Genomic DNA, 14,558 nt, shown 5'->3' on the forward strand with positions numbered 1-14,558 from the left:
AAAAAGCCTGCATTGTCTCGTAACAATCATAAAATAAAATCCTGGGGATAATAGGTTGTAAAGCAGCTGAGGACGAGTGTTTTTCTGCTTCCAGGTCTCAGATGAAAGGTTGAGGGATCAATAATGGCCACTATAATGGTGACTGCTATGAGCCGCTAAACTCAGAAGCATTCAGGCTTGGCTGGTCTTAAGTCATGGACATGCAAACACACACACGCACGCACGCACGCACACACACACACACACACACACACACACACACACACACACACACGCACGCACACACACACGCACACGCACACGTGCATGCACCCCCCCCCAATAAATAACTGCAGAGCCAGGGAGTGCACCTCTATGCACCTGTTGCATAGTTTCCAGGCAGACTATAGGCTTCTTATTGCTTTCAGGGAAAAAGCTTTTAGACTGACTCTTTGCTGCTTTCTTAGTTATTCAGAGCTGTGAAGTTTCTTAAGTGAAGGTGAACCTTTCCTACACGCCAGCCCAGTCAATCTGTGATGCCTTTTAAAAAAAAAAAGACAGAAGACTCATTCTGCTGTAAAGAAAATAATTTATTTTTCCTGACATTTAGTCTCTAGTATGAGTCAAGCTCCAAATATCTGCATTTGTAAAGTGCATTCTCTGTCCTCAAGAACCACAGCATTGACTAGTTTCATTCTCTCTATGCTCTGTGTCCACCCAGCTAAATTTCTAATCTGAAATTATCATTTAGTTTCTCATTATTAATTTTAATTCATTTTACTTTTGTTATCTGTGTCTGCTCTGGAAATAGAGTACATGCACTGCCTGTCCATTCTAGAAAAGGATCCCTCTTATGATGTAGTTCCTGTTTTGTGGCAAATTTAAGATTTAGGGACTTTTAAATAAAACTGATTTGACTTGACTCACTAGCTCCTGATCGGCTGTCACACTTGATTCAACTGGTCACAGGCAGATAAGAAGGTAAAATTTGAAGATATATGACTACGAGCGGGAACAAACAACCCAGCATCCTACATTTCCTGTAATTCAACTCGACAGTGTGTCTTTGAAAGAAGGGGACATTTAATCCAAATGCCAAGTCCTTAGTTTGTAATGCAGGCTATTTGTCATAACTGTGTAATCTCTAAGCCCACTCAAACTCGACAAAGCTCCCCCAGAGCGATAGAAGACATTAAAAATGCAGAGTAATGCTCCCTATGCTAAACAGATTTTCACTTGCAAAACTGGGAGATTGACCCTTTGATTTGTCTCAAGTGTGTCCTTCCATATTTGTGGAAGTGCTATACTTAACTGTTGGAGCACCCCTTTGACTTTGGTTTCACTTCCATTGTGGAAAAGTGACCATATGGGTAACAGAATTTAAAATATAGTAGAGATGATGTGCTCCTCCTTACCCAGGGGAAGTTACAGACACACAAATCACTCCAGTTTACATTTTCACTTTCTGCTGGCAGCTCTTTGGTAATGTATCATGTTTTTTCCCCAGGTGGATAGATAACAGTGCATTGTTTGTAATGGCTGTTACTGATACAAAAGCTTTTTCCTGGAGCTCGTACATTTTCAGGTTGGAGGATGGAATAAATTAAAAATCTGTGAACAGCTTTCAGTCATTTTTGGTGGTTTAGGACGTAGGCCAGAGAACTAGTGGCTCATTTATGGGAACCAGATGTTTTCTATTTTCCACATTTATATATTTACATACCATTTTTCCTGCAATTACTTGAATGCAGCAATTCTGAACAAAAGGCACTGTGATGCAGATCGTTATCCAGGATGTTAAAACAACACATTTAGAGAACTGTATGAAGCCTCACTATAGGTAAACACCCTTTAAATGATTTGCAGCCTAATTGCTTGTGATCACAGTCTCTTTTATTCAGCTAACAGACAACATGAACTGAATGCTTTGAGTCATTACCACTTACCCTACAGAGGCTCAAAAAACTGCTTCTGGCATTTACATCTGCTCATGGAACCAAGCTGGAGCTAAGTCAGTGGATTTCAACCTCTATAGTCAACTTTGTAAGCTCTAACAGATCAAATTTCCATTCCAGTACTCCCACACACACACACACATCTCTGCTACTCTCTGTCATTTCACTTTGATGTGTGTTTTATGTGTGTCTTTTGGGTATTATTGTTATGGGTTGCTGTTATGCTGTAAGCCAAATATTCTTTCATAAGCAGCAGAAATCCTGAGCAGAAATGTTCACTGCATGCTTTTTCTTTTTGAGTTTCCCAACTCAGATATCAGTAAAGTGCATTGTTCCTTATGAAATAACGAAGGTAAAATACATTTAGCACACTCTTCATTAGAAGCAAATCCTAAAAATATGACTTTTTTAAAGTGTATATATTTATTATATTGGAGTGAACTGGGGTGTATACCATTGGTGCAGCAGGTCAAATTAAAAAAAGAAGTGAAAAGTCAACAACAAAAGCCTTTCAGTCTGAAAACATTGTTTGATCACTGACGGTTATTAGTTTTAGCTAAAAAACCCAAACTATTAAATGAACAAACGTAAAACCACTGTGCACCCTAATGCCTTTAAGTAATTAAACCTATTAAATGTTTTTGTCCTCCAGTTAATCAGTGCACTCAGAGGCACAAGGTGCAAACGTCTTGTTAAAAGAAAGAAAATATCATCATTACCCCTCAGACAACATCTTCTTGACCCTCTCCTTCTCCACTGTCAGCTCCACTTCGGCGCTCTTACTGCGAAACAGCTTTTCCTCTCCCGGCCCATTAACTGTCAGCAGCGGCGGAGAATGATGCTCCTCCGATAACTCCTAGAACAACACGTGGAACATCAGAGATGAGAAAACACGGGAATGAACTCTATTGCAAAACTGAAATGAAATCAGTAAAACAGCATTAGATTCATTCAGTCCAACTGACTCTGAAGCAAAGAAAAAGAAAGGCCACACACACCAGCACTTGTGTAAGTGTTTGAACTTGATAAAAAAGGGATGTTTTCTGCAGTGCTTTGGGGATTATAGGGTAAATCCATTGAACTACACTGCAGCTTTCCTAGGTGAGAACAGGAGTGTTTGCGACAGGGTAAAATTACATGTCTGCACTTTTCCCTTTATTGTATAATTTAATTTTGGTGTATTGAAAGTGGATGTTCTAAATGACCTTGATTTCTTCAGTCAACATACCCATAATATACAAAGATTACTGGTGTTACATTGCTTAACAAGGATTTTCAGAATTAATTACTGTTAGCATCTCTATATTCAGACTGTCATCAGAAAAAAAAAAACACAAAACACACAAAATGAACAAGACACAGCAGCAGGACAGGACAGAACCTGTCAATGCTTCATATGTCCCATCTGGGCTCCTGTAAACAGGCTCCATGAACAGTGAGCAGCCATGTGTGGAACCCAGCTGCCTCCTCTTCATACAGCCTCAGAGATCTGGTTGGACTTGGACTCAATGAGAAATGACTGAAGTACAGTTTCTCATCCAAGGATTCATCTGGTGTTTGTGTGTGAGTGTGAGAATTATGCATATGCAGGTGTCATGCCATAATATCTATTGAGATGATATGTTTACTGCACATTCAGTATTCAGTGGCTGATGTGCGGCTTTCGTTCATGTTACATGAGCCTTCTCAGAAGATACTTTACTTCGCTGTCATGAAATGATAGACACAAGTTACCATTTTTAGCTTAAAAGTTTAAAACTACAACATTCAGAGACACGTATTTTATGTGTTGTTGCCGAGACCTAAATAATTGATTAGGGATTCATCTGTTTTTGTTTACATACCATATTCATTTCTTTTTTGCAGCAGCAGTAAAATGTAACAATACAAAATGAACCCATTTATCAACATATAAAGTCACTTTGACTATGATGTTACAATATGCAGATGACCTGACTATAGCCTGGCACAGTGAAGTCCAGACAGTCTGTTTTGATATTTTCCTTCACTGCTGCCAGAAATTGGTTTAAGTCTCCTTCTGTGAGAAGCATTTTCCTCACTTTGAGGCAATGGGCTAAAAGATTATTCAGATTCCTTTTAGGAAGTGTGCAGATCAATTAGTGGTGGCACATTTCAGTAGACCCCTGCTGCCTTCTGTCATCTTTTTTTTTTTTTTTCTGCAGAAAAACCTAAACCTGAACTTCTCAGCAACCAAGTGCCTCAGAGACACATTACATCCCTGCACTTACTGTAGAAAAACATTGTATTATTAATCCGATCGAGCCTGACTGCATTCCCCTGAGGGAAACAATTTATTATCTATAGCTCAGCAGCTCTCTGACTGTCCATATGGATGGATAAGGAAATAAAACACACAGTCGACTCATGTGAATGAGCTCTGTGTCCAGAGGAAGGAACTCAAGGCCAGGAGAAAAATCAAAGCTAAGACAACTCCAGCCCGGCCCCAAAACCGAAGGATCGCCTGTGCGTATCCCTGAATAATTCATACTGTGGATCATGTTTAAATCGTAACTGGGCTTACAAACTTACAGCACTTTTTCCAAGTGTTGTTTGCTAATAGCATCTGGGGAAACAAGGTAGAACAAGCCTACAAAAGACCAACAAATTAACAAGAGTCCAAAGAGCCTGAAAGAAATTTCCCCATCTGTGTATTTTCTGCTCTCAGGGAATATTGGAAAATATTCATTTTGAGCGAACATTTCAGAAAATAGCGGGTGAATTTAGCTGCATGTTGCCATAACCTGCACATCTTTATAGCAAACGCTGGCTGTGTTCTGAAGCTAAATATGCTCTGAACTTTAATCATACTCCAGATGAATTATTGAGCATGACAGTCCATGCAAAACTAAGTGTCCATGAGCACTGCAGTCTCTTGGACAAAAGAAGATTGTTATCTTTGTGTTCCTTTGTAATTGTGTGGTGGAGTTTGTGTTTTCACGCACCTGGGAGAGCTGAGAGATGAATATGTCCAATGATACATCAGGAAAACAGAGAGGGAAGAGAAAAGAAAAAGATAATTAAAACCAGCACTATTATTCTGACTACACAGCGATGCTTCCTGTCTACAGCTCATGAAACCTTGACGCACTTCCACACTTGGTATTTGTTTCTGCACGAGAACAGGTTCAAGTTCTGTCATTGGTTCGTTTGGAGTTAACAGAAGAGAGTAACTGGCAGTAGCACTGATTGCACCTGAAGGCAACAGACAAAGAAAACCAAGTGTGTTAACATAGAAGGAGAGAGGTCAGAGTCCCACCCACAACAGCTGGAAGTGCTTAGCAACAAAGATGGAGCAGAACAAACGCGTTATTGTACATTTTTCTGTTTTTCTGTTTTTTTCTTCATCATAAAGTGAAATACGATAAAGAAAAATGTCAAATACACACAATAAATATGTGTGTTGTACTTTAATGACACCTCAAATCCCAAAGCAGCAACTTAAAAGCTTTTCAGTGCCCTGAGAAGAGGTTTACTTTGTAATCAATGGGACGCCAGATACTTTAAATATTAACCGGCTTTCCTGAGAGCTTTCATCGTGACGTCCCTGCACCACTGTTGGTCTTAAGTACATCTACACTGTTTACTTATTTATCCCAGCATCAGTCCATTTGCTCCCTCTGCTTTATAAAGCTGCTGTTTCTACACAGTGTTTCATTGAAACCACAAACCTCCTTTATTTATTCATGTCTCCATACATCAGAGGTACTGTACATGTTCAAGCACCCCTTAAAGCACCTGTCTTCCACCATACTAACAATACACACACGCGCAAGCACACACACAGACACACACACACACACACACACACACACACTGGTCTTTACATTTGTGTGAGGATACTCATTTTTGTAATGCATGTCCTAGGTCCTTAACCTCATCTTAACCATCACAACTAAATACCTAACCCCAACCGTAACCCTTAACGCAAACAGCCCTTTGTGAAGAACACACGCAATACACACACACACACAACTACACATGCTTTTTTAATGTCAAGTCTGTGGTTTAAAACATATGCCTCTGCATAGATACCAGAGGAACAAAGCTCCAGTCAACAGATGCAAACAAGTTGAGAGCTGTTATCTGTCCATCCTACAGTGCCGTTCATCCAAGACACTGTGATTCTTCAATTGTTAATGCTTAGCCTTCAGCTCTTTATTTATTTATTTAGCAGAAGAAACATTTGGATTCATACTAGTACCATTTAGGCTGTCTTAAGCTGTGGAAGAATCTCTTTTGACTCATTTTCTTTTTTGGTCACTAGTTTTTAACATATTCAATTGGAGCAACTGGTGTTAAGAGAATAGTTTGACATTTTGGAAAGCTTGTTTGCTTTCTTGCTTAGAGTTTCGATATTGCCTTCAAGTCTGCATAGTAAATTTGCAATAGTGATCTCATTTAAAGGCTGACGTGGGGTCTGAATGGGTTTTCTCTGGGTATCCTATGTCTTTCCTTCATCAGTGCAATAGCTTCTAATCATACCGACCTGTGGTGGCCAATTCTTCTGGTGATGTAATTGGATCAGTTTCAAATTAGTAATATTTCAATATATTTTATGACTATTATCTTTCTTAATCATGAAAATAATTGTTTAAACTGTGCCTGAGTGCTTTATAATATAGAAATTCTAACAGGATTATGGGTTCAGGTCCCACTGTGGCCAATAATTATAAAACCTCTACTTGAATAACTCACATTTAAAATACTTTTATATGTTATGTTTCTTTACATCAGTCTCTTAATATCTTTGCACGTCTCAGTCTGACAATGCTCGCTATATTGCTTTGTTTGTCATTCTTCATTTTTATCTCTCTGACTTCACTATCTCCTCCTCCATCTTATCACTGAGCTGTGCAAATAAGCCTGGAAGCTGGAGATTTACTGCCTGTCGATCCCCTGCTGCCATCAGAAGCAGCGTATGTGCTCTGTAAAGCCCAAGGCTGCATAGATACCGCTTTGCAACAGTGTAGATGGTTAGTGACCAGCTGGAGGTGAGGAAAGCCCTGGGGGAAAGAGAAAATAAAACAATCCACAATACTGCAGCTTTTTTTTCCCGCATTAAAAAAAAACAAAAAAAAAAAACATCTATGCTTGTTGGTTTATCATAATGTAAAGTGCACACTTGGCTATAAATGCTGTATTTTCTGCTTCCAGTATTATAAAATAAATACCTTCTTCTTTCTTTGCGTTCTGGCTCTATGCAGAAATCTTTAAACAGCACACATTTGTTTAAACAAAAACATTAGCCTTAATGGGGCTCTTAACTGGTATTATGGCCACTTTGGATTCCATCAATACTTGGCTTAGCTTGGCTTACACACTATTGTGTAATAACACTCTGAAACAGTTTTGATGGGATATTACAGTATTTCTTAATTACACAAATTCAGACAATCAGCATTTAAGCGTTTACAATGTGTTGTGAGTCAGAAGTGAGCAGATGTGGAATTAAACACAACAACAACAACAACAACAACACCTCTGTGTTTACCGTCTGACACAAAATCAATGAGTGATGTCTTGTTGAGAAATCAGTACACAGGCTGTTCGCAGCCCCATTTGTGTGTGTGTGTGTGTGTGTGTGTGTGTGTGTGTGAGGGCAAGTGCATGGTTGTGTGTGCTGACTAATCGATTAACATGCATGTATGCACAACCACATGTCCATGTGCTCTGTGTGTGAGAGTAGGACAGAGCACTTTTTTTCATCAAAAAAAAAAAAGTACATCCTTGTGCATCCTTGCATAACACTCAACAAGGTCTCTAGTTGAGTTGCCATAGTGACGGGATGCAACACCTCTGTTGATCTGCTACCAACCCTGACATCTGACCTCCCTGTAGTGTCAGACCCTGCACATCACACTGACATACATGCTGAATTCAACCCTTTTCTGCATTATGCACCACAATGAAAAAGAAAATCATTATCAATAATTTTTTATTTCTATTATACTTTAGGGACATATATAATGTTTATGTACAATAGTGTGCAGTCTGTAAATATAGTTAAACACATTTACTCAAGTACTACACTAAAGTACAATTCTGAGATACCTGTATCTTATTTGAGTACACATTATACTTACTGTTTCTACTTCACTGTATTGCAGAGATTACTACTGTGCATTTTACTCTACTACATGTATTGATTTTACAGACTTAGTTGAGATGGAGTTGTTTTACGTTGTTGCATCACTTACTCTAAGACTAGTAGAGGATCTAAGTACTTCTACCACTTTTTTTAAAACCACCACACATCCTACAGCAACTCTTGTCTGCCAGGCACAGACATGCAAGGAAAAGAAATTCATTTCACACACGTGTACAAGCAGCTAGACTTGCAAAATCATCACATAACACATGCGAAACAGGATCATCTTTCCTTTCTTGAAGAAGGTTTTGTCATTGTCTGACATTTTTCTTTTGTCTTTTTAGTCCTTTATGTGTTTTTCTGACTTCTCCATTTTCTTTTTCTGATGTTGTTAAATCTGCATTTATATTTCCTTTCCTATAAGGCAGTTGATAACTATGTTAACTAAAGAACTGCAACTAATTCGGAATTGCAACTAATTCGGACCTCCTGGTGCCCTAGTGGTTAAGACCCGTGCCATGTGACAGCATCACATGCTGTCACATGGCACGGGTCTTGGTTATGGGGGTATTTATTATGTGTAATTCTCCTCTCTCTTGCCCCTGTCTACAGTGTCATTGCCACTAATGACAAAATGTCAAAAACAATGACCCTGAAATAACAAACGCTAATGTAATTTAATCAGTCTAGTGCTACAGTACAGCAGCTTCAGCAAAAACAAAGCTCTACACATTTTTCAGTGATCAAAAAGAGATTGATTGTCAACCAGTGGCAAATATAGTGAGAAATTAGCAAACTGTGCCATTATCTGAAGGGTAAATGTAAATTTGCACTTCAGATTGAACCACATTACAAAATGTACTTGGATTTAAAATGCAAGGAAAGCAGAGTGAGTAGAAAAACAGTATTTCATTCATTTTCAAAAAGCATCTGTTCCAAAGTATGAGGCTGTTAATGCAAAACATACAAGTTAAGCTTAAGAGAAATTACTCATCGGTTTGACCAAAGACCACCCTCTTTCAGGTCTGCTTCTGTGCAGCACAGTCCAGTACCAGTGCTCTGATAAAACTGATCCCCTGGCAGTGTAGAAAACAATATTTAATAAAAGTTTATTATTAAATGTCAGCCAGTTTGATGAAACATTGTTCAGCTTGTGCTCTGGACCTGTGCTGTTGACCTTCTTGCTATTGACGCTGTGTTTTGTTGCATTCAGAGGTGGTTTCTCTCGGCCTCGCTAAATAAATAGACAAGACAAACCATCAGCTCTTATCTGTGTCAGAGCTGAGGTTGTGGTTGGCAGAGTGACTGCAGTCTCCATGACCTGCTGAGTGGCTTTTTGTTAAGACACACACGCAGTGCGCACACACGCGCGCGCACACACACACACGCACACACAAGCGCGCACACACAAACTAGTGCTTCACTCTGTTTTGAATCGACAATATGTCACTTTTAACAACTAGACTGACTGTTAATGTTCAGACTTGGCAAGGGAACTAATATTGAAGACTGGCAGAGCAGCTCCCCCCTTTTTGTTTGTGTTAAATCACAGCCTCCTGAGCTGGGTGTGTATTAGCTATGTTCTAACTGTTTATGCTGTATATGTTAGAAGAACTTTCCCAGTAAATATCACTCTGTGTCTTACTTGCAATATCATTACAGGATAGTTTTGTGAAGGAGAAATGGTGAAGGACAAAAAGTTTCCACTGCAGGCAAATTTTCGTTTCGCCAATTCAATCTCAGAGTTATCAAGTTAACCAAGAAATCATGGACACTGGAAGAATAAAAACTGGCCGTTGTCCTTTCAGCAGCAGCACCAGCCAGATTCCCTTCAATTATAGATGATTCAGCTCCCCTCCTTCACTCCCATTTCCCCTCTTTTCTCTCCAATCCCATGATTCTCATTCCTCTTTCTTTCAGTCCTGGCCATTGCTGCCCCTCCAAACACCTTGCACACCGGTGTCTCTTTCTGCCTCCCCATTTGTCATGCATGAAATCTTTTAATGGAGTTAACCGATGGGATCATAATGGAGTGGCCAGATGGGGATCCATCTAATCCTTGTGACTCAGTGTATGTTTAAAATAGAAACAAAGGCACAGAGTTCATTGCGATATTACCGTTGTGCTCTTCTGTACTGGTCTAGAGGTTAGAAAGACCATCATGTCCTTTCAAAGTTAATTTGCTACAACCCAAACCTGTTGTACATCCTTTTCAAAGGCCATGTCCAGACATGCAAGCAGATTAAACCTTTTCACGTTTAAAATATTTCTGTTAAGAAAACACTTGATTTGATATAAAATTAATAGTTTAATCTCATGATGATGTGTGCACACAGTTCCTCTATACTGACTGTTTTAGTTTTATGTGGTGAAGTTTGGAGATCTCATTTTGGAGTCATTTGATAATCCTTCTATCAACCCCTTATAATTGAGGTGACAGAACATTACTGGTGGGGCACAAAGGATCTCAAAACCTAATTTAAAAAAAAAAAAAAAATCTGAGAGCAATGGGTCCTTTCAGAAATGATGCCCCGGTCACTCAGGATAATCCACAGACCTATGAAGAAAATATTTCCTACTGCAAACTGTTCACATCATTTTGCCTACTTTGACCTCATTAATCATTTTTGTCAGATTTATTATAATGAGACAGTTCCAAGCTTTGTACGAGTACACATGAGCAGACAGAGTGTCAGTTTTCTACCTGGGAAATACTCTGATCATCCAAAATAACTAAGAAAACCCTTGTATGTAGACACACAAGATTTGTAAGAATATACAGCAGTGCTTTACCTGAGGAGCTGCAATGCTGAGTGCAGGGTTGGCCAGTTCAAACCTCTCCTGGGATTTCTCTCTGGCCAGACGAGCCGCCTCCTTCACTTCTTTAAACTGCTCTGCAAACTGCAGGTGGAGGGAGAGAAAAGACAGAGGTCACACTGTGGCCTCTCACAACATAACATGAAACTCATCACTGCAAGAAACTCAAGCGCTTCCATATCTTCCTTGGTTTATATAAGACAGTGTGGCCACTTTTCAAGCTGCTTTGCTCCAGAGAATTATCAGGAAGTCAGAAGACCATTTGTTCTATTTATTGTCCAGTTGCTGTGACAAACTGCATTTTCTTGTATGTCATCTGCTTAATAAAGCTAGTCCTGCTGTTGTTTTCAATATGCATTCACGCTGGATGACAACGTCTGCTGAATGTGGCAAAAAAAATGTTATTGTGCATCACTCATTCTATCTCAGAGCAAAGTTGAAATCTTTAAGATAAAACGATAAAAAAAGAAAGTGTCCTGCAAAACCTGTGACATGGGGAGGAAAAGAAAAGAAGTATTTCCAGCATGTAATGCAAAGGTTTGGTGTAAACGGCGTAAGTGTTGGTGTAAACACAGTCCATCTGCATCAGACGCTGTCACAACATGTGTTAACACAAAGTGAAAGTGTGGCCTTCAACACCACATCAGTGTCCTCTCCTGCTCTGTAGTCCATCTGCTCTCTCTGTATTATATCGAATAAATGAAAAGCTTCTCTGAAGTGTTTTGTTTGCATGTTACTGCGGTGTGTGTGTGTGAGTGCCGTTTACCTGCTGCAGCTGCTGCTCTGTGGAGAAGCCCAGGCCGTAGACGGTGTTGGCCCGGCTGTCTGCCCACTGGCCAAACTTCTGAGAGGTTTTGGTGAAGGTCATGTTGGGGGTGATGGTGCTGTTGATGATGGCCTGACACGACAGAGCACAGAAGAAGAAATAACATGATTATAAATGTAGATAAATGATCTCGGTCGGAAAAGTGGGGTATTCTTGTAATAAATGTCATGAACAGGATATAAACAGGATGTAAATAGGAATGAGAGCAGGAACAGGACGGACGGACACATTAAACATATATAAAAGAGGATTTTCAATTAAAATGTGTAGGGAAAATAGAGCAGTAACCTAACATAAATCTGATGTACAAATGGGATGGAAATTTGTTTGAATTGATATATTTTGGTGCAATCATGTTTTAATTTTACAAATTTGTTCATACTTTGAACTTTTACGTAAATGCAGACCTACAGTAGCTGTGATGAATGTGCACTGACTCTCATTCTGCCATAACTTGCTGGTGTGCCGCACATTGTTCAAGATAAAAAAGCCTGTTTTCAAAAGAATATCATTTCCAAGGACAAAGATTTCAGAATATTCCAAGCTAATGAGGAAGAATCATCAATAACTCCCATCACCTTTAAATGCCAAATTAATTAGAGCCCCTTGTTACTTCTTAGGTGTACATATGTAAATATGCCTGACTTTTGTCTACTGTGTAGCAGCTGGCAGTAAAGCGATCGGTCTCTGTTTCTTTAGGACGCTCCACAGCAATAATACATACTGTACACAAGTCAAGATCACACAGTCTTCATAATCTAGAGCCTTTGCAGATGTGTCGCTTACAGTTAAATAACCACCATGAAGATCTAGTGGAGAATTTGCTGCATGCAAATTAAGACAAATAGTCTAACAATCAGCCCAGGAAGAGTAAAACAGCTAAGTGAGAAAGCTTCTTATAGCGTGTGATGATCTGTTCAGAAACATCCTCGAGTGAGCAGTTTGACAAGATGGATTTGTTGCCAAATGTAGATTTCTTTAGTCTCTTATCCAAAAGCTGCAACTCTCAGGGTGACAAATTGGCACAGTTGGCTGATAACAACAAAGCACTATTTTTCTTTGAGCTTCATTTTGGTGCTAACAAGATATCCTGTTACTGTTGAGACTCTCGGGTGTTTTAAAATCGCTGTGGATGCAGCATCACTGATGTGGGCGAGATATAAATGTTCTGCTGAAAATGTTTACGTTTGAATAATCCATTCTGACCAGTAACAGTCACATCCAAATGGCAAACGGATGAAGAGTCCATGCACTGATGTAATACTACTCTGCTGACTCGGCTGTAACCAAAGAAAAACTTACATCTTCCTACCTTTGGTGACCTTTCCCTGCCTTCTTGTCTCCTGAACATGTGTGTTGGGCTCTCACCTTAGTCCCCCCCACGCTGATGATGCGGTAGACGCTGCGACTGGCATCGTAGAAGAAGGACACGGTGACGGCGTGTTTGCTGGCGGGCAGCCAGTTGCGCTTGGTGGCCGGGTCGATCTGGAAGACATGAGCTCTGGCGCTGAAGATGGGCTGTTCCCTTTAAAACATACAGCAACAAACAAAGCACATTAACTTAATGTTACTGATGAATTAGTGTCATGTTATTTTACAAAATAACATATATGTATATATATATATATGTCAAGGCGAGCAGGTCCCCCACCATGTTTTCAAAATAAAGGCCCTACTCTGTGTAGAAAAAAAGAGGGTTTCAGTTATCTGGTAACAGCTGCCAGTGTTTGTGGTACACATTTGTGTGTTTAATGCAACAATGGTGATTCTCTGCTATTTTACTAAATGACAATTTCCGAAAATGAATATGTCCAGTCCAGCGTCAAAGACAATTTATAATAATAATGTTTAAGACGTACTGTATATAAAGATGTACATAAAGATTAATCAGTTTTTGGCTTGTGTACAGTACCCAGACTCCTACCTTCACTCTACCTGAACAAACAAATTAATCACCAAACCACATGCTAAAAAACAAACATTAACATATATACAAGATTTAACACACAGATAAATATATTCACACATAATTATTACTAAAACTAGCTATTTTAATTTCACAGTTTAGAAATGGATGTAATTTTGGGGTTATATTTGTAATTTCCGGTGTTTGTACAACTGATTTGCAGGTAGGAATTTGTTTTCAACATATTAACATTATCATCTAGTCCTAAAATGTGCTCCTTTCACCAGGGGGGGAATTTATCACTTCATCTCTCACTCAGCTCTATCACAAACTGTGAGGTGAGCCTGAGGTCAAGTGTTGCACACCAGATTTTATTACGAGTCTGAATGTGACACTCCTCATGGAGCCAGTTTAGAGAAGTACACCTCAGGGCTCTGAATATAAAGATGAACTAGCTCTGGAAAAAAAAATCTGTTTCAAACTGTCACTTCAACTCTGATGCAAACTCCATTCATCATTACAGGACAAAATGTTTATGTTTTCCCTTGTCTTTTCTAAACTACATCTATTTTTCTTATTTTTCCCTATTATTTCTTATACCTACTGTAAGTAAAGTGAAAGCGACTAGAAACCAAATCAAATTCCTTGTGCACACAAACATATTTGGCTGCTTCAGATTCTGATTTTAGTTTGCTTTTAACTTTGGAACATCTGTTTCTGAAATTTACTACATGATCCTTGAACACTTGAACAGTAGAGGCGACATGGAAATTTGCATGTGTTGCTCAAGGACCAGAAATTTGAATAATGATTTTCAAAAAACAAAAGAAATCTGAGCAATAACCCAAAATAACTGGTAAATTACTGAAATTATTTTGTCAGTCCTGTAAGCAGCACAACTTTATCTCCACAACCACTAATCTCTATAGCTTAGAGTGGTGTCTGATCTCTCAGCAACAGAAAACC

At 39.1% G+C, this 14,558-nt stretch overlaps 1 protein-coding gene across 3 annotated transcripts in view; it reads right to left on the reverse strand.

The window, feature by feature from the left end:
• homer3b (homer scaffold protein 3b) overlaps positions 1–14,558 on the reverse strand; it is a 38,359-nt gene that overhangs the window by 11,028 nt on the left and 12,773 nt on the right. For 2 of the 3 annotated variants that reach the window (XM_026323477.2, XM_026323475.2), the window contains 5 exons: positions 13,055–13,211; positions 11,627–11,758; positions 10,837–10,944; positions 4,898–4,906; positions 2,654–2,790 (listed from right to left, as the gene is read on the reverse strand). In XM_026323477.2, coding sequence (XP_026179262.1) covers positions 2,654–2,790; positions 4,898–4,906; positions 10,837–10,944; positions 11,627–11,758; positions 13,055–13,211 — 543 coding nt within the window. The remainder of the gene's footprint in view (positions 1–2,653; positions 2,791–4,897; positions 4,907–10,836; positions 10,945–11,626; positions 11,759–13,054; positions 13,212–14,558) is intronic. The other variant, XM_026323476.2, reaches the window with a different exon arrangement.

This window comes from Mastacembelus armatus, chromosome 4 (assembly GCF_900324485.2).
Source record: "Mastacembelus armatus chromosome 4, fMasArm1.2, whole genome shotgun sequence".
In the NCBI taxonomy this organism is placed as follows: Eukaryota; Metazoa; Chordata; class Actinopteri; order Synbranchiformes; family Mastacembelidae; genus Mastacembelus; species Mastacembelus armatus.